This window comes from Oryctolagus cuniculus, chromosome 14, assembly GCF_051225735.1.
Source record: "Oryctolagus cuniculus isolate XC-2025 breed Fujian yellow rabbit chromosome 14, ASM5122573v1, whole genome shotgun sequence".
Classification (NCBI taxonomy): Eukaryota; Metazoa; Chordata; class Mammalia; order Lagomorpha; family Leporidae; genus Oryctolagus; species Oryctolagus cuniculus.
In genome coordinates, this window is record NC_142880.1 from 96,816,883 (window position 1) to 96,836,231 (window position 19,349).

The following is a 19,349-nucleotide window of genomic DNA, read 5'->3' on the forward strand; positions in this document are numbered from 1 at the left end:
AGACCCACGGCGGTGAGTCACGGCCTGGAGCCGTGGGGCCCGTCCACGCCCTCCCGAACTCGCTCGGCCCCGGCGCATCTGGGAAGGTGCGGAGCCGCGGAGTAGGACCCAGACGCCCGCCAGGGCCCCCGCCTCGTGGTCACTGACCCCAGAGCCGCGGGACACTCAGCGCCTGAGCTCCAGAGGGGCGAGCGGCCTCCAGCGCGCCCCTCGCCAACAAAGCGGCCCCGCGCGCAGCGCTAGGAGGGCGGTGGGCGGAGCGCGGGCGCCGGCTCGGGACCCCGCTCTGCGACCCCGGCCCCCGCCCAGTAGGGCCCCGCCCCTTCCTCTCCGCGCCCCGCCTCCTCCACACGGACCCCGCCCGGGCCCGCCTCCTCCGCGCACTGCGCTGGCGCACGGGCGGGAGCCTGGCCGCCCCGCGTGCGCGCGCCACTCGGCAGGATCCTGGCACGTGGGGCGCCAACAGCCCGCGCACAGCTCGCCAGAGCCCCCGCGCGGGCGGCCGGATCTCCACGCCCGGCCGCCGGGCTCCGGCCCCGCGATGCCGCGCGCGCCCCGGTGCCGAGCCGTGCGCGCGCTCCTGCGCAGCCGCTACCGCGAGGTGCTGCCGCTGACCACGTTCGTGCGGCGCCTGGGCCCCGAAGGCCGACGGCTCGTGCGGCGCCGGGACCCGGCGGCCTTCCGCGCCCTGGTGGCCCAGTGCCTGGTGTGCGTGCCCTGGGACGCGCAGCCGCCCCCCGCCGCCCTCTCCTTCCGCCAGGTGGGCCGCCCGGGGGACCCGCTCGGGGAGGGGGAGGCGGAGCGGCGCCCCGGGACTCAGGCCCCGTCCCTGCAGGTGTCCTCGCTGAAGGAGCTGGTGGCCAGGGTCGTGCAGAGGCTCTGCGAGCGCGGCGCGAGGAACGTGCTGGCCTTCGGCTTCGCGCTGCTGGACGGCGCCCGCGGCGGCCCGCCCTGGGCCTTCACCACCTGCGTGCGCAGCTACCTGCCCAACACGGTGACCGAGACGCTGCGCGGCAGCGGCGCGTGGGGGCTGCTGCTGCGCCGCGTGGGCGACGACGTGCTCGCGCACCTGCTGGCGCGCTGCGCGCTCTACCTGCTGGTGGCCCCGAGCTGCGCCTACCAGGTGTGCGGGCCGCCTCTGTACGAGGCCGACGCCGAGGCCCGGCCCCCAGCACCACGCGCGCGTGGGACCCCGACGGGCCCCGCGGCCACGCGACAGGTTCGGAACAGCAGCGGTGGCGAGGCCGGGGCGCCCCTGGGCTCGCCCGCCTGCGGTTCGGGGCGCGGGCCTGCCGCGGCCTTCGCGGTGACACCTGCCGAGTGTTTGGAGACCACGCGCTCCAGGGCGTCCGCGGGAGTGGACCGCAAGCGGGAGCCCGGCCGCTCCGCCGCCCGGCGGTCACCGCGTCCGCAGGCCCAGGTGTACGCGGAGACCAAGCGCTTCCTCTACTGCGCGGGCGACGGCGAGCGGCTGCGCGCGTCTTTCCCACTCAGCTCCCTGCGGCCCAGCCTGGCGGGCGCCCGGAGGCTGCTGGAGGCCATCTTCCTGGGCTGGACGCCGAGGCCCGGGGCGAGCCGCAGGCCGCGCCGGCTGCCCCCGCGCTACTGGAGGATGCGACCCCTGTTCCGGAAGCTGCTCGCGAACCACGCGCGGTGCCCCTACGGCGCGCTCCTCCGGACGCACTGCCCGCTGCGGGGGCCGGCCTCGCAGGTGCGCTCCCCGAGGCCGGCCGCCGACCCCCAGGAGGACGCGGGCTCCCGGCGCCTGGTGCGGCTCCTGCGGCAGCACAGCAGCCCGTGGCAGGTGCACGCGTTCCTGCGGGCCTGTCTACGCCGCCTGGTGCCCCCCGGCCTCTGGGGCTCCAGGCACAACGAGCGCCGCTTCTTGAGGAACACGAAGAAGTTCATCTCGCTGGGGAAGCACGCCAAGCTCTCGCTGCGGGAGCTGACCTGGAAGGTGAGGGTGCGGGACTGCACCTGGCTGCGCGCGAGCCCAGGTGAGCGGGCGGCGGCCAGCGCCAGGCCGGCAGCTGAGGGGGTGGTGGGCGCGGCTGCCCTGCCCCTGGACTGGAAGGTCCCGTGCTGACGGCGTGGGGTTGGGGGTGTCGGGTCAGGTGCTGGGCAGGGGAGAGGAGCGGGGATACACTTCCTGTGAGCGCTGCCCGGGAGGAGGGGTGGGGCTCCTGCCCTGGCTCCCCGGGTGGCTGAGCCAGCGACCCCGTCGTGTTTCCCACTTGAGCTCCAGGGGACGGTGGCAGTGTCTCTGCCAGCCCCCAGCCTGCTCCTGGATGGGTGGGGCTTGAGTCAGCTGGCCACCTCCCTCGGGACCCAATGGGGAGGGCTTGTGGGGGTGGATGCCCTGCTGGGCTCCCCAGCGATGGGGACGTGCGGTGACCGCTCTGTCCCTGTGTCGTGGAAATGCCCCCACGGCGGGAGGCGCGACGCCAGCCCCGGGCACCCCCAGCGCTGCTCCATGCGCCCGCCCCCCCCCCCCCGGGCGCTGTGTGCTCAGCCTTCGCGGGGGAGCAGGGTTGCTGGGGTTGGGATCTGCCTGTTGCACGGGCGGGACGGGCCGGCTTTCCCAGTGTGGGCTGCGCACGGGAGGGGTGGCGCTGTGGCGCTGGGCTGTCTCCGGTCCCTCTCGCTGCAGCCGCGGGACCTGTCTCCCTCGCTCTGCCCGCGGGACCTGTCTCCCTCGCTCTGCCCGCGGCGTTGGCCCGATGGCCTGGGTAGCTGTGTGCTGCCTGCCGATTCCTCCCCTCCCTGAGGGCCGGCCCTGTGCTCCTGTGTGCGGCTCAGCCTCCTGCCACCCCCCGTTGCCCTTTGACCTGCAGAGTGGAGTGCTGTTGTCCCCGTGGGGTCCTCTCTGTGGAGCCTTTGTTCTGCGTTTCAGTGATTTCTGTTTCTCTCTTCGGTGGTTCTGTATAAACTTCTGACTGGACGCGTGGCTACGCATCAGCCTCTGAGTGCTGCTGTGGCTGCGCCTCGTGCTGTAAGAAGCAGTTATTTTGATACCAGTCGCTTTTCAAAGGATTTGATTTACTTTGAAAGAGAGAAAAAGAGAGAGAGAGCTTTCATCTGCTGGCTCACTCTCCAGATGGCTGCAGCCGCCCGGCTGGCCAGGCTGAAGCCGGGAGCTTCCTCCAGGCCTCCCACGTGGGTGCAGGGGCCCGAGCGCTGGGGCCATCTTCCTCTGCGTTCCCGGGAACATGAGCAGGGCGGTGCGGCAGCCAGGACTGGCGCCCGGCTCTCACATGAATGCCGGCGTCGCGCGGTCCTTAGCCTGCAGCTCCACAGCACCGGCCCCTCTGTGGTGACTCCTGGTGGCGGAGCCTGCACGGGGCGACGGTTGAACCGGGAGGCCTGGGTGGTGTCCTGCGGCTCCTGCGCCGGGCTCCCGAGGGTTGGCTCTGTGCCGTGGAGCCGTCAGCTGAGCCAGGAGGTGGGTGGGCACAGGAGATGGCCCCTGGGGCTGAGGGTCCCACCACGCACCTGCGCAGAGACAGAACTCGCCACCCCACGTCGCCCTGCAGCCGTCCTCGGCTGGGTGTTTTCCCGTGGTGCTGTTTGCTCCTGGGTGTTTACTCTGCCGGGCTCCTCGGCTTAGCTGCAGCTCAGCCACGCACACGGGTGAGGCTTCCATTACTTCCAGCCCGCGGGACGGCGTTTAGGGAGAGGCCGGCCTGAGTGTGCTTCCCATTTCCTTAGAGGCCGAGAGAGACGGGGGACAGCGCCCGTCCTCGGGCTCACCGCTGAAACGCCTGCAGCGGCCCCCAAAGCCAGAGCCAGGAGCGGCCTCCAGGTCCCCGGCGCCGGCGCCGCTGCCTCCCTGGCGTCCCCGTTCCCCGGGCTTTACTGTCTTCTGCCTTCGGGTCCTTGGAAGCCGCCGGTGGGCGGCAGAGGGCATTAAACCCAACTGGTGCCATTGGCTCTCCTGAGCAGGGACCTGGACTCTGGCCGCTGTCCCTGCTTGCCCAGCCGCCGTCCCCATGGTCAGGGTCTGCCCCGCCCCGGCCCCTCCCTGGTTTCTCTTAAGCGGGTTATTGGTGGGCCCTGAGTGGCCTGCGGTGTCTGATGCCAGGGCCCCCAGGGGTCCAGCCGTGCAGCCACGCTGTGTGTCCGAGCCGCTGGGCCTGGCCAGCGCCGGGTCTTCCGCCCGGAGGCTGTGAGTTTGACTCTGCACCCGGGAGCCTTTTCCACGTTGTCTGCTCTGCGTGCCAGCCCGAGCAGAGAGCCGCGTGTGCACCGTGGGGGTGCCAGGGGCCGGCACGCGTGCAGCGACATGTTCACCAAAGCCGGGGCAGCCAGCTCGGGACTGCGGGGCCCCTCGCGCGCTGCACTCCGGCCAGGGCTGCCCCGTGAGGGTGCACGTGCGGGGTCTGCCTCCTTCCAGGGCGTGGCCACGTCCCGGCCGCGGAGCACCGACTGAGGGAGGGGATCCTGGCCAGGTTCCTGTTCTGGCTGCTGGACGCCTACGTGGTGGGGCTGCTCAGGTCCTTCTTCTACGTCACGGAGACCACGTTCCAGAAGAACCGGCTCCTCTTCTACCGCAAGAGCGTCTGGAGCAGGCTGCAAAGCCTGGGCATCAGGTACCGCGTGTGGCTTCCCTGTCCCGACTCCCCACAGCCTGTGCTGGCCCGCGGAGGGGCGGTCCCGTGCTGGCCTGTGGAGGGGAGGCCCCGTGCTGGCCCATGGCCCTGTGCTGGCCCGCAGTGGCCCCATGCTGGTCGCTGGAGGGGAGGCCCCGTGCTGGCCCATGGCCCTGTGCTGGCCCGTGGTGGCCCCATGCTGGTCGCTGGAGGGGAGGCCCCGTGCTGGCCCGCAGAGGGGAGGCCCCGTGCTTGGACAACCTTGGTGGGGGTGGCATAGGGGGATGGGGCCCCAGTGGCAGAGATGCCGGCTCCTGGTTCTGCTGAGTCAGACTGAGGGACCAGGACTGATCGCGCCGGGTCGTGCTGAGTGTGGGTGGGGGTCCCCGGGAGGTGTCTGTGGTGGGCGTGGGCGTCCGTGGCCTCGGCCCCACTCCGCAGTGTGTGCCGTGTCCACGGGGCCCTGACCCCGGCCCCGGGCGTGTTGCAGGCAGCACCTGGAGCGGGTGCGGCTGCGGGAGCTGTCGGCCGCGGAGGCCCAGCGGCAGGCCAGGTCGGCCCTGCCCGCGGCCAGACTGCGCTTCATCCCCAAGCCCGGCGGGCTGCGGCCCATCGTGAGCGCGGACTCCGTGGTGGCAGCCAGAACGCGCCGTAGGGAGAAGGTGACCCGGCTTCCGTCTCACCCCACATCAAAGTGCACAGGCTCGCGCCTGTGTGCCCAAGACGGGTCCTGCCGCGGGTGGACGAGGAGCCGGGCCTGGGCGCCCACAGTGGGCAGCTGGCCAGGGCCCTCGGAATCCTGCCGTGGCGCCACACAGAGGGGTGGGAAGAACAGCTGTCACTGCCCCCTGAGGCCTGTGGGACTTGTCCCGTGGCTCCCCTGCCCCCCATGACTCGTCCCGTGGCTCCCCTGCCCCCCGTGACTCGTCCCGTGGTTCCCCTGCCCCCCCGTGACTCGTCCCGTGGCTCCCCTGCCCCCGTGACTCGTCCCGTGGCTCCCCTGCCCCCCCGTGACTCTTCCCGTGGCTCCCCTGCCCCCCCGTGACTCGTCCCGTGGCTCCCCTGCCCCCCCGTGACTCGTCCCGTGGCTCCCCTGCCCCCTGTGACTCGTCCCGTGGCTCCCCTGCCCCCGTGACTCGTCCCGTGGCTCCCCTGTCCCCGTGACTCGTCCCGTGGCTCCCCTGCCCCCGTGGCTGCTGGTGCCTCTGCTACGGTGGGGTGATTTTGTCGTTGCTACGGTCACTCCAAGGACCTGGCCTCTGTGGGGGGGGTGCTGCGGACCCCAGCCCCAGGCAGCCGCTCAGCTGGAGGTGGGTGGGTGCCCAGCGTCCCTGAGGGTCACATGTGTTGCCGGGCGGGGGCTCCTGGGGTGCAGTGACAGGAACCCCGAGGTGCCCGGCCGGTGGGCTGAGTGCCGGCTCTGCGTTGGGCTCTCCCAGGATCCTGGGAAGCTGGGGGGGCGTGGGGCTGCCCGCCCCTCTGCAGCCCCCCTGAGACTGCGTCCCATGTGCCCCAGGCCCAGCCCTGGACCTCGCGTGTCAGGACACTGTTCAGCGTGCTCAACTACGAGCGGGCGCAGCGGCCCGGCCTGCTGGGCGCCTCCGTGCTGGGCCTGGATGACGTCCACCGGGCCTGGCGGGCCCTTGTGCTGCGCATGCGGGCTGGGGCCCCCGCTCCCAGGCTGCACTTCGTCAAGGTGGGCCCGCCCCTCCCCCTCGCGCCTGCCCGCTCCTGGTGCCCCATCCTGTCCCCCTCACGCCCCGCCCACTCCCGGAGCCCCGCCCACTCCTGCCTCCCTGCCGCCCCGCCCCCGCATGCCTGCTGCTGGCCAAGTTTCCCAGCTGAGTGTTGCAGGCACCTTGGCAGGGACACCGGTAGCCCAGAGGGCAGAACGCTGAGCCCTCCCTGGGATGCCCCGGTCCCCGGAGGCTGGCCCTGCTCAAGGAGGGACCTGAGTCAGGCTTGGCCACCAGCTCCTGGGCACCCTGGTCACCTGCTGAGAGCCTACCTGTTCACGCACGTGGGGCTTGGAGGCCTCCACCTCAGGTCAGGGTGGGGTCGGGACGGCAGTGCACAAGGCCCCGGTGTCTCGTGCAGGTGGACGTGACGGGGGCCTTCGACGCCATACCCCAGGACAGGCTGGTGGCGGTGATTGGGGGCATCATCCGGCACCCAGAGAGGACCTACTGCGTGCGCCGTTTCGCTGTGGTGCGCCGAGCTGCGCGTGGGCATGTGCACAAGGCCTTCAAAACGCACGTAAGGGCGGGCGTGTCGACTCAGGCATGTCCAGGGCGTGTCTGTAGCACAGGCACGAGATGTGTACGGCCCTGGCGGGCAGGTGCTGCGTGTGAGCCTGTTGACCCAGGCGTGTCTGGGATGTGTCCGTAGCACAGGTGTATCTGCAGCAAGCTTGTAACGTGACTTGGTGTCATGACACACGTGTGACCGAATACCAGCCTCTGGGGGCGTGTCTGGCGTGGGCTGGGCAGCACCTGCCTCCCTGTGCGGGCGCCGAGTGGGGCTTCCTCAAATGCGTGTGTTCCTTTGACTTGGGGTCCTCTCTCCCCCTGGCCGGGGCCGGGTGCAGAGGTGGGCCGGGGCAGCAGGTTCTCCGTCCCCACGGTGGCTGCAGGGGCTCCTGGGCTGTGACCCTCGGTGGTGGTTGGTAGCTGGGGGCAGGGCGGGGCGTGGCCGTGAGCTCCCGCTCGCCCCCAGTGCCCGCTTGGGAGCTGCCGGGGGACACTCCTGGCTCGTAGGGGCCACAGTGCCCGCTGGGCAGGTCTTGGCCGGAGGACCGCGTGCCCAGTGCACGGCCTCACGCCCGCGCCCTGTTGCCGCAGGTGTCCACCCTGGAGGACCTCCAGCCCTACATGGGACAGTTCGTGGCGCACCTGCAGGAGACGAGAGCGCTGAGGGACGCTGTCGTCATCGAGCAGGTGCCCCACTGCCCTGGGGAGGGGCGCGGCGAGGCAGGGAGGAAGCCCCCACTGCCCCGGGTGCCGGGGGGGTCGCTCAGCTCCATCCCGGGAGGGGTACGGCGAGGCTGGGAGGAAGCCCCCACTGCCCAGATGCCAGGGGGGTCGCTCAGCTCCATCCCGGGAGGGGCACGGCGATGCGAGGGAGGAAGCCCCACACCAGAGCCAGGTTCCCGCATTCTGTGTGTATGTGAGACGCACGCCAGGCTCTGCTGTGCTGGGTTGTGTGTGCACGTGTGTGTGTGCTGTGCACGTGTGTGTGTGCACGTTTCCGAGCACACCAGGCTCTGCTGTGCTGGGTTGTGTGCTGTGCACACGTGTGTGCTTGCCTGTGCCAGGCCTTGCTGTGCCTTCAGGGGCCTTGCTCCGTGTGCTGGTTTCAGGACGTGTGCTGAGGCCTTGGCTGTCCCTTCAGCTCCCGGGACCTGCCATGGCCCTGGCCTGCAGCACAGCCTCTCACTTCGTGGGACGCTGTCCTGGCCGGAATTCCAGCAGACTGTCCATGGCCACGGCTGCTCCCCACCATGCCACGGCCACAGCCACCCCACACCCCCGTGCCATGGCCATGGCCGCGGCCGCTCCCCCACCCCGTTCCATGGCTGCGGCCACAGCTGCCCCCCACCCCGTTCCGTGGCCACGGCCGCTCCCCCACCCCGTTCCATAGCCATAGCCACAGCCACGGCCGCTCCCCCTCTGGGCCACGGCCACGGCCATGGCCACGCTGCTCCCTCTCTGCAGAGCTCCTCTCTGAACGAGACCAGCAGCGACCTCTTCGACTTCTTCCTGCGCCTTGTGCACCACAGTGTCATCCGGGTCGGGGACAGGTGGGTGCAGGGCGCCCCGGCCGGCTCCTGCCTGTCAGCGGGCGGGAGGGCCCGGGGACGGCCCGCAGCCGGCAGCCTGGGGGCGGTAGATGCGGCAGGCGCCCCTCTCTGTCCTGCGCCCCTCAGGTCCTACGTGCAGTGCCGGGGCGTCCCGCAGGGCTCCGTGCTGTCCAGGCGGCAGACGCGGCAGGCACCCCTCTCTGTCCTGCGCCCTTCAGGTCCTACGTGCAGTGCCGGGGCATCCCGCAGGGCTCCGTGCTGTCCAGGCGGCAGACGCGGCAGGCGCCCCTCTCTGTCCTGCGCCCCTCAGGTCCTACATGTAGTGCCGGGGCGTCCCGCAGGGCTCCGTGCTGTCCAGCCGGCAGCCTGGGGGCGGCAGACGCGGCAGGCACCCCTCTCTGTCCTGCGCCCTTCAGGTCCTACGTGCAGTGCCGGGGCATCCCGCAGGGCTCCATGCTGTCCAGCCGGCAGACGCGGCAGGCGCCCCTCTCTGTCCTGCGCCCTTCAGGTCCTACGTGCAGTGCCGGGGCGTCCCGCAGGGCTCCATGCTGTCCAGGCGGCAGACGCGGCAGGCACCCCTCTCTGTCCTGCGCCCCTCAGGTCCTACGTGCAGTGCCGGGGCGTCCCGCAGGGCTCCATGCTGTCCAGGCGGCAGACGCGGCAGGCGTCCCTCTCTGTCCTGTGCCCCTCAGGTCCTACGTGCAGTGCCGGGGCGTCCCGCAGGGCTCCATGCTGTCCACGCTGTTCTGCAGCCTGTGCTACGGAGACATGGAGAACAGGCTGTTCCCCGGCGTCCAGCAGGACGGGTGAGCGTGCCACGCGGCAGCCCAGCCGGTCCCGTGTGTGCACCGACAGGGGTGTGTGTGCGTGTGCGTGCGTGTAGCTGCTCCACGGGCGGGGCGAGATCAGGAGGGTGCCCTGCCTGGCTGTCCCCGTCCCCGGTCTGGCTCTCGGTCGCATCTCCTGGAGCAGGGCTCCGAGCCAGGCCTGGTTGTGAGGTTCTGCTGTCAGTGCCAAATCCCACCAGCCTGTGCAGCCAATACGGAGGCCCGGCGGGGGCAGGACGCAGGCGCAAGGTCCCGCTGTGCACGCCCTCCTGGCCCCTGCGCGGGTGCTGCGAGGGAACTAAAGTGAGCCCGTCCCCCAGGGTGCTCCTGCGTCTGGTCGACGACTTCCTCCTGGTTACACCGCACCTGGCCCAGGCAAAAGCCTTCCTCAGGTGAGGGCTCGCACCTGCCAGCCGGGGTGCTGTGGGGGCTGCCGAGCTGTGGGCACCAGGACACAGGTTCCCACGACACAGGAGCCTGCCACAGATACGCCACAGACACACCCCACACAGACACGCCCCACACAGACACACCCCACAGACACGCCCCACAGACACGCCCCACACAGACACACCCCACAGACACACCCCACACAGACACGCCCCACACAGACACGCCCCACACAGACACACCCCACAGACACACCCCACACAGACACGCCCCACACAGACACGCCCCACAGACACGCCCCACACAGACACACCCCACAGACACACCCCCACAGACACGCCCCACACACACGCCCCCACAGACACACCCCACACAGACACACCCCCACAGACACGCCCCACACAGACACGCCCCACACAGACACGCCCCACACACACGCCCCACACAGACACACCCCACACAGACACACCCCACACAGACACGCCCCATACAGACACACCCCACAGACACACCCCCACAGACACACCCCACACAGACATGCCACAGACACGCCCCACACAGACACACCCCACACAGACACGCCCCACACAGACACACCCCACAGACACGCCCCACACAGACACGCCCCACACAGACACGCCCCACAGACACACCCCCACAGACACACCCCACACAGACACACCCCACAGACACACCCCACACAGACACGCCCCACACAGACACGCCACACAGACACACCCCACACAGACACACCCCACACAGACATGCCACAGACACGCCCCACACAGACACACCCCACACAGACACGCCCCACACAGACACGCCCCACAGACACGCCCCACACAGACACACCCCATAAACACGCCCCACACAGACACACCCCACACAGACACACCCCACACAGACACGCCCCACACAGACACGCCCCACACAGACACACCCCACACAGACACACCCCATACAGACACGCCCCATACAGACACGCCCCATACAGACACACCCCACACAGACACACCCCACACAGACACACCCCACAGACACGCCCCACACAGACACGCCCCACACAGACACGCCACAGACACGCCCCACACAGACACACCCCACACAGACACACCCCACACAGACACCCCACACAGACACGTGCCACAGATGTGCACACCACAGGCACTGACAACACCACACCCTCCACACGCCCTCCACACAGACGCCCGTGCCCATCGCGTGGAGGTGAGGCCAGGACCAGCCGTGTGCGTGTTCTGAGGCTGCTCTGTGTGGAGCCACTACCGCTGTGGTTCCCGTGTCCCAGAGCTAAGGACCCCAGAGGGACAGTGCCGGGGCTTCCGAGGCCTGGGACCACCCACCCCCCCAGCCAGACCGCTCCTGCCAGCCGGGAGCTGGGCCCGCTCGAGGGGCTGCCCCGGGGGTCCCTTTGCTCCGGGGCCTCCTGGGAGGGTCTGAATGTCAGGGCGGGGAATGCAGGTGCGCGCCAGGGCGGTGGCCACGGGCCCCCAGGGAGCATGGGAGCTGGGTACAGCAGCCTCGGGCCCTGCTGGCCGGCCCAAGCCCGTCCCTGCACAGCTGCCGGCCGTGTCCAGCTCGTGTCTGCAGACGGACTCCTGCTGCTTCAGGGCCCTGGTCAGCGGCGTCCCCGAGTACGGCTGCCACATCAACCTGGAGAAGACGGTCGTGAACTTCCCTGTGGGGGACGTGGCCCCGGACGGCCCCGCCCCGCTCCAGCTGCCCGCCCACTGCCTGTTCCCCTGGTGCGGGCTGCTGTTCGACACACGCACCCTGGAGGTGTCCTGTGACTACTCCAGGTGAGGGCCGCGGGCCTGGGGGGGGGGGGCGCCATGGAGCCTCAGCCGAGAGCTGGCCGCAGCGTGGCCACCGTGGCGTGGGAGGCTTGCCAGGCACATTTTCCCGGCGCTTTGGTGCAGGCTGTGGAGTGCAGGAGCAGCCTGGGCCCCCGGATCTCTGGCAGGACACGTGTGGTCTGGTAGCCGTCTTGGTGTGCCCACGCCAAGAGCTCACAGCCTGGCCTCAGGCTCGGCACAGCCACGAGTGACGTGAGGGGGAGTCAGTGTTTCCTTCTCCGTGTGTGGGCAGTGCCTGTTACTCTGCAGTTAACTGTCCGGGTCTGGACAGAGCCCCATTCCCAGAGTGCTCGCGGGGCACCTGCTGCGTGGGGGTGGGGCAGGCCCTGTCTGTCCCCCGCAACCCCGTGTCCTGTCCACCTGGGGTGCCCGGCTGCCCAGCCTGCCCTGGCTCTGGGTGGTTTGTCCTCGTCCTTGGGACTCAGATCGGATGGTCCAGGGCTTCTTGCCGTCCGCTGCACCGGCAGCCGTGTGGGCCCGCCCCCGCCACCACGCCCTCGCCCACGGACTCGGCTCCCTGGAGGACAGGCGCCCCCACTCCCTGCCTCCAGCGCTGCCGAGCTGTGGGTGACGCCGTCGGGAGACGTGCCCCTCGGGACACACTAGCAAAGCCAGGGAGCCTGTCGGCGGGCGTGGGGGAAGCAGGTGTGTACCGGTGCTGGGACAGCTGGGGCCCCGGCGCCCTGGGGCTGTCGTGGCCGCGTCAGGAGTGGCTCCAGAGCCGCTCCGGAGCTCTGCATCTGGGTGTCCGGCACACGTGGCCGAGGGCTTCAAGCCGCGGCCGGAAGGAGACCGAATAACTGTGGGGTGAAGGCAGGCCCGGCCAGATTTGGGGCCACCCCAGCCGCAGCCCCGGTGACGCAGTGGCGCACCGCGGAGGAGGCCGCCTCTGCCCAGCGAATGCGTTAACCCCGCGAGGAGCGGGTGAGGGGCACGAGGGGGTTCCTGTGGCTGCGGCGGGAGACGTGACCGACACCCGCTCGCCTCACAGACGTGCGGAGAAACGCTGGCACGGGAGTTCAGGGTGGGTGCAGGCGGGACACAACCCCAGGGGAGCAGCTGAGCATCAGCGGCCGCGAGGCAGAGGCGTCTCCCCGCACGCGGGTGCTGGGTGCCCACGCTCCTCCCACTCGGTTCTCGGGGCGCACCGGGCAGCAGGTGCTCAGTGGCAGCTCCCGGGGGTTCCGCCCAGGCTTGGAGCAAGCGGCAGACCACGGCGTTGGGCGCTCGGAGCTGGCCAGGCCCGGGAGGCCCGCACTGGAGACCCCGGTGCTTCCAGGGAGCCCTGGCCGACCGGCATGCTGGCGGAGTGACGGCGCAGCCCGCACAAGGGGCTTAGCGGCCACGCGGCCACAGGGAGACACCTGTTCTGGAACGTTGATGACACTGAAGTTCATTTCCGCCGCTGCCGTGTGGCTCGGGGTGGGGAGGCCTCTGCTTGCTGCCCCTGGGCGCTGCCTTCAGCCAGGGCCACTGAGGCGCGGGCCGAGGTGCTCTGTGCTGTGTCCAGGGACGAGACGTCGCCCACCGAGTGTCGGGCGTGGGGCCACCGTTGGCGTCCAGGCTTCCGGCCGTGTGGTTTGCCGGGCGCCTCCTTCCCGGTGAGGCCTGCCCGGGTCTCCCCAGGGCTCGTTCGTCTGTCGCTGATGAGCAAGCCCAAGTCCTGGGTGGACGTCACCCTGCAGGCCACGTCCCAGGCTCTGCGGGGACGGATTCTTGGAGCCAGGTGGGCAGGCATCTCCGTCAGCGACACCGGGCCAGGATGCGGACAGGATGGATTCTCGGAGCCACCCCGGGGCAGGGTGGGCAGGCATCTCCGTCAGCGACACCGGGCCAGGATGCGGACAGGATGGATTCTCGGAGCCACCCCGGGGCAGGGCGGGCAGGCGTCCCCGTCAGCCACACCCAGGGCCAGGATGGGGACGGGTTCTCGGGGCCACACTTGGGCAGGGCTGGGTGTGCAGCGTGCCCTTGTGTCAGCTTCGCAGGGACGTCCGTCAGGGCCAGCCTCACCTTCAACCCCGGCGTCCAGGCCGGGAGGGGCCTGCGCCGCAAGCTCTTGGCGGTCCTGCGGCTGAAGTGTCACGGGTTGTTTCTGGACCTGCAGGTGAGCGGGCAGCGGCCGAGACCTGAGCGATCGGGTGTGGCTAGCGCGCACCAGGCACACGTGCCTGACGGTGTGTGCGTCCGTGTGAGGGGCAGGGGCACCTGTGTGAAGGGCACGTGGGCTTGTGGGTGTGCACGTGTGGGGCTGGTCACCGCCCTCCCTGGCCTCAGCACGCTCAGGGTGAGGCTCCCTGCTGGGCACCCCACCCCCCGCCTGGCCAGGGCTTGGCTGACTCCCCGGGGACGGTGGCTCCTTGCCCAGGGGCTCCCAGCGTGTGCCCGTGACGCCCCGCTGCCCCGGCCACGCAGGTGAACAGCCTCCACACGGTCTACGTGAACCTGTACAAGATCCTCCTGCTGCAGGCCTACAGGTGAGTCCCTGGCTTCCGCCTCGGGCAACTCCACGCCCACCTGCGGGTGGGGACAGTGGCCCACGTCCTGGGGTAGGCAGTCGGGCTCAGAGGCGGCTGAGTTAGCAGCCGGCTGGGCAGGAGACACAGGGCGCGGTCGGGTACAGAGCGGAGGGTGGCAGTGGCTCCAAGCACGTTGCCAGCCTGGTGTCCACACACGGGCTCCTGCCCATGGCTGATGGTGCTTCTGGAACATTCCCTGTTCTTCGCTGATCCTGGGGACGGGGGGTGGACGGGCAGCTCCCCTGCAGGCCGTGTCCTCCGGGCTCGGGCGCTGTGCCCTTGGCCTGGCCGTGCCCGTGCCTCAGCCTCTGTGCCCCGGGGACTTGGCTCCTGAGGTTTCCAGGAAGCCGCTGCCCCCTGCAGCTCGGGCGGGAGCTGACCTCCAGCGACCCTGTCTCCAGGGACACGCAGAAGCCGCTGGCTCTCAGCCTGCAGTCGGCAGGTGGTGGCCGTCACCTGCCACCCGCCCGGCCCCGGAAGCAGAGGTCCTCGCGGTGTACCTGGGACGGGGCCACACACACAGGGTCATTGTCCACAGGGATCGCCCACAGGTCACGAGTCAGCCACGGGAGCCGTTCTAGCCACAGGGCCTGAGCCCGCATTCAGGCCCCGAGGACTGCCACAGCCACATGTGGCTCCCTCCCCGTCCACGGGGCAGAAGGGCTGGTGGCTGCTGTGTCGGGAAGGGTCGGGCACACGGATGTCCTGGGCACTTGGATCCCTGGAGGCAGGCGTGGGGAGAGGAGCTGGACTGTGACGTCGCGGGTGGGTGCATTCCACACGTGTCCACCTGTGTCCCAGCAGTGCCTGGGGTGCAGCTGACTCGAGCCCACAGGCTGAGTCCAGCAGGCCTGGCACGGGGTCCTGCGGGCAGAGGTCTCCCGTGGGCTCCCACGGAGCACCCTGACTTAGCCGACCACAGGGCCAAGGCCCCGTCCCCGCCCAGTGTGTCCCCCCTCAGGCGGCAGGGGGGCCCTCGGTGTGTGGCTGGGAAAGGGCACTGGCCGAGTGGACAGCCTCGCCTTGTCCACAGCAGGCTGCGGTGGTCAGGGAGACCCTGTCGTGCGCGCGTGAGCACACGTGTGCCCCTGCGCGCACACAGGCGGACAAGCAGGCACCGGTCTGCACACGCACAGCACGCCCTGGTAGGGACCGCGTCCTCTGACGCCTGCGCCCTCCCCCAGGTTCCACGCGTGTGTGCTGCGGCTTCCGTTTAACCAGCACGTTCGCGGGAACCCCTCCTTCTTCCTGCGGGTCATCTCGGACACCGCGTCCTGCTGCTACTCCATGCTGAGAGCCAAGAACCCAGGTGCCTGGGGCCGGGGCTGCGCTGCCGTGGGGTCGCGGGTAGGCGGTACGCTGTGGGGTCGCAGGTGGGCGGGCATGGTGCCATCGGGGATTGCAGGGTGCCTGCGGGGCTGGCGGGTGTGGATGCCCGGGAGCAAGTGCGTCTGCCTCGCCCACACGTGTGCCTCGCCCGCACGTGTGCCTGCACTGCAGGGACCCCGGGCAAGTCAGGCCGCTGCTGAGGGCGCTTGGTCTCCTGGGGGAAGGCAGGAGCTTGGGGTCTGGGGGTCACCAGCCGTGCTCTGCCCCCAGGGATGTCGCTGGGGGCCAAGGGCGCCTCGGGCCCGTTCCCTGCGGAAGCCGCGCGGTGGCTCTGCTATTGCGCGTTCGCACGCCGGCTGGGCCGGTACCGAGCCAGCTACAAGTGCCTGCTGCGGGCGCTCAGGACAGGTAAGCGGGGGGAGAGCCCCCGGGCGCCTGGCTGAGCTGGGTGTGCCGGGTATGCCGGGCCATGAACCCTCGCTGGCCGCCCCGGGTGGCCAGGCCAAGCTCCGTGCTTCCTCCCGGACCCCGGCCTGTGTCCCGCCCCGGGGACCGACCAAAGGGGCCTGACTGCCCGACTTCTGCAGCCCAGGCGCAGCTGCGTGGGAAGCTGCCCGAGGCCACGATGGCCGCCCTGGAGGCCGCGACTGACCCGGCCCTGACCGCAGACTTCAAGACCATCCTGGACTGAGGCCGGAGGAGCCGGGCACATCGCTGTCGGGGGAGGGGCCGTCTGTGACACAGGGCAGGGCCTGTCCTCGGGGGCTCCTTCCTTCAGGTCAGTCCCCTCCCTGCTGTCCTCAGGGGAGCAGAGCCCACTGCCAAGACCTCTCATGACCCCGGCCACGGATGGCCCGAGGCAGTGGGAGACCTGGCCGTGGGCCGTGGGCCGTGGGCCTGTGAGCGTGGGCCCCACCCTGGACCTGCTCATCACCCCCGCGTGATCCAGGGCTGCTGGGGGAAGCCCTGTGCTCTGTGCTTGGTTACGCTGCCCAGCTTGAGTGAGGAGGCCCCAGGGCGCTGACCCACACGTACCTGGCAGCAGCAAGCCACCCACCCCCTCATCCAAAGTCCAGGCTGAGCGTCCCTGAGCCAAGGTGTCCGCTGTGCAGCCCTGCCCCGGCCTCCCCTCGCCCCGCCCCTGCCCCCATCCCTGCAGTGGCCCCCTGGAGCCAGTGTCTGGTGCAGTGTGTGTGGACTCCCTTCCCGTCCTCGGACAACAGGGCAGGTGGACACGTGGACGCCGTGGGGGAGTCTGGAGCCGCGTGCTGGAGCCACGCATCTGGCGGGCAGCGTGGGGCCGCCTAGTGCCCAGCGAGGACGAGCAGGGAGCCCCTTCCCCAGGCCCCAGCGTGCAGGGGACTAGATGCGTCCCGAGGACCCTACTGAGCAGGAAGGGCAGCGTCGGGGGAGGATCTTGGTGAAGGAGTGGCCCCTGCCTAAGGGCCGGCTTGGGCAGCCTGAAGCCTGGCCGAGCTGGCACCTGTGTGACGGGTCAGCTGCTGTGAGCAATTCCAGAACCTTCCAGGATGTCGCAGATGGGGCCATGGACGTGGACCTTGGACAGGGCTCCTGGCGCCTCGTGCCGGGTTTTATGGCACAGGATGTGCCCCTTTGCCGCTCGTCTGGAAGACGTCCTGGTGACTGAGCCGACGCCCGGGGGACCCCAGACCCTGGTGACTGAGCCGATGCCTGGGGGACCCCAGACCCTGGTGACTGAGCCGACGTGCCCGGGGGACCCCAGACCCTGGTGACTGAGCCGACGTGCCCGGGGGACCCCAGACCGTCCTGGTGACTGAGCCGACGTGCCCGGGGGACCCCAGACCCTGGTGACTGAGCCGATGCCTGGGGGATCCCAGACCCTGGTGACTGAGCCGGACCCCAGACCATCCTGTGACTGAGCCGACATGCCCGGGGGACCCCAGACCCTGGTGACTGAGCCGACGTGCCCGGGGGACCCCAGACCGTCCTGGTGACTGAGCCGACGTGCCCAGGGGACCCCAGACCCTGGTGACTGAGCCGGACCCCAGACCGTCCTGTGACTGAGCCGACGTGCCCAGGGGACCCCAGACCCTGGTGACTGAGCCAATGCCCGGGGGACCCCAGACCCTGGTCACTGTGCCGATGCCCAGGGGACCCCAAGCCATGCTGTGCTGTCACTCGGTTCTCGGGCTTCACCGAGTGCTGAACCTTGGAAAAGCTGAGCTTTCGTGATTCACAGGTTTATTGGTTCATTTGAGAGCGACCGAGAGGGGGAGAGAGCTCCCACCCGCCGGCGCCCCCGGTGGCCGCCATGGCCAGCGCTGAGCCAGGCTGGAGCCTGGAGCTCCATCTGGGTCTCCCACATGGGTGGCAGGGGCCCCGGTGCTTGGGCATCCTCTGCTGCCTTCCAGGGCCATCAGGGAGCTGGGTGGGAGCAGGGCGGCCAGGCCTCTGGCCAGCGCTGACGGGATGCAGTGTCAAGTAGCCGCTTTGTGGACACGGGATCCCCACAGGCGAAGCGCACCAGCCTCTTCGCTGCCTGAGCTCTGGCCTTCGCAGTGAGCAGCTCCTGCCGGGGGGGGGGGGGGAACCCCCAGGGGGGCTCACTGGTGTCACCAGTGGGGGCTGTTGTGACTGAGGGATAGCGCCCCCAAAACCAAGATGCTGCGCCCTGCTCCCCAGCGCCCCCTGCTGGTCATGCTAACTGTAGTCCCCCATCGGCTGACCTTGTGGCGGTGGCCCTGTCTGCCCTTGGGGGCTGTTGCCCATGGACACGGCACCCAGGAGGGAGGGGCCCCCTGTGGACTCCTCTGTTCTGGCCACTTCTGGCCACATGAGGGCAGCATCTGCTCCTGTGCCAGCCCCTGCCAGTCAGAGGTGTCACATCGAGGGCTCGTGCCCATGGGGGTGTCACGCGGGTCGGCCATTGCCCTCTGCAGCCCCCGAGCCATGTCCACGTTCACATGAGTGTCCATCTGTCCACACATCCGTGGCTGAGTTTTCTGGAGGCTGGGTGTCCACTGGGTCTCTGTCCCCACGCCCCACCCCTTCCCGCTTGGCTGCTGAACCAGGGCTCCGACACCACCACCGCCAGCCCCCGAGGGCCCCTCCAGGCCAAGCTCCTGGGCACGGGGTGGCCAGGCGAGGTGTGGACGGGAAGGGCAGCCCTGGAGCCGTTCAGGGCAGTGGTAGGATGTGCAGGCCACAGCGGCAGTGTCGGGACAGCGTTGCCCTCGCTTCCCAGCCCTGTGGGGGCTTCGCTCACCCTGCTGGGGGCCTGCCTGCACTGTCCACTGTGCAGAGGGCAGGTCATGAACCGGGAGGGCCAGCCGAAGGGGCACCGCAGGGCAGAGCTGAGGTGGGCAGACGCCTGTGGTCCCGCGAGCTCCTGTCCCCTTGGCTGTCTGCTCAGCTGCTGTCAGCAGTGACGTCCAAGTGAGCGGGACGGGGCTGAGCCCTGGGACGCCCCTCATGCCGTGGGCTCCCCCGTGTGACACCCCATGCTCACTGCCACCTGTCTCAGCATGGCGTGGGGAGGGCTGCCACGATGGAGGGCTAAGTGTCGGCCTCCGCCACTGTGGGCTCGGACGTGCACGGGGCGCGGGGGCCGAGGGGGTGTTTGGCTCTCAGCTGCTCTGCAGGCGGGGCTTGGTCACACCCGTGGCGGCGAGAGCTGCTCCCAGCAGACGCCCCTTGGGCGATAGTGCTACAGCCTTTTGGGGTGCTGCGGGGGCGTGGCCAGCCGTGTGTTTCTGCACCAGGGAAGGGCTGGGGGCTCTGTGGGTGCTGGTCTGGCAGTGTGAGGCCGGGGTCTGTGGTCAGAAGGAAGCGGGGTTGGGGTGGGCAGGTGGGGGCTGACTGCCTGGGTGCTTGGTGCGGGGAGGGCGGCTGGGGACCGTGAGGGAGTGGCCGAGAGGTCACTGGAGCATGGGCACTGACACTGGCGGTGTCTCCCAGAGTCCTCCCTGGCTGGGCTCCCAGCACCCGTGAGTCCCCCTCACGCGTGTGCAGATGACCCCTGTCCCCCGTCCTGAGCTGGA

General features: G+C 70.2%; 1 protein-coding gene across 3 annotated transcripts; it reads left to right on the forward strand.

Moving 5' to 3' along the window:
* Window positions 1-405: 405 nt before the first annotated feature.
* TERT (telomerase reverse transcriptase) lies at window positions 406-19,230 on the forward strand. 3 transcript variants are annotated; one of them, XR_011382167.2, is made up of 17 exons: window positions 406-760; window positions 836-1,997; window positions 4,394-4,589; window positions 5,080-5,251; window positions 6,106-6,285; window positions 6,687-6,845; window positions 7,430-7,525; window positions 8,303-8,388; window positions 9,081-9,194; window positions 9,536-9,607; window positions 11,234-11,422; window positions 13,460-13,586; window positions 13,895-13,956; window positions 15,183-15,307; window positions 15,598-15,735; window positions 15,915-16,105; window positions 16,551-19,230. XR_011382167.2 is itself a non-coding variant. In XM_051830718.3 (16 exons), the coding sequence occupies exons 1-16, from the start codon at window positions 542-544 to the stop codon at window positions 16,016-16,018; spliced, it is 3,201 nt and encodes a 1,066-aa protein (XP_051686678.3). In that variant the 5' UTR covers window positions 406-541; the 3' UTR covers window positions 16,019-19,230. The 3 variants fall into 3 exon arrangements, 1 of the variants encoding a protein (XP_051686678.3); XM_051830718.3 differs by having other exon boundaries at window positions 15,915-19,230; XR_011382168.2 differs by lacking the exons at window positions 15,598-15,735; window positions 15,915-16,105; window positions 16,551-19,230 and having other exon boundaries at window positions 13,848-13,956; window positions 15,183-15,205.
* Window positions 19,231-19,349: the final 119 nt, after the last annotated feature.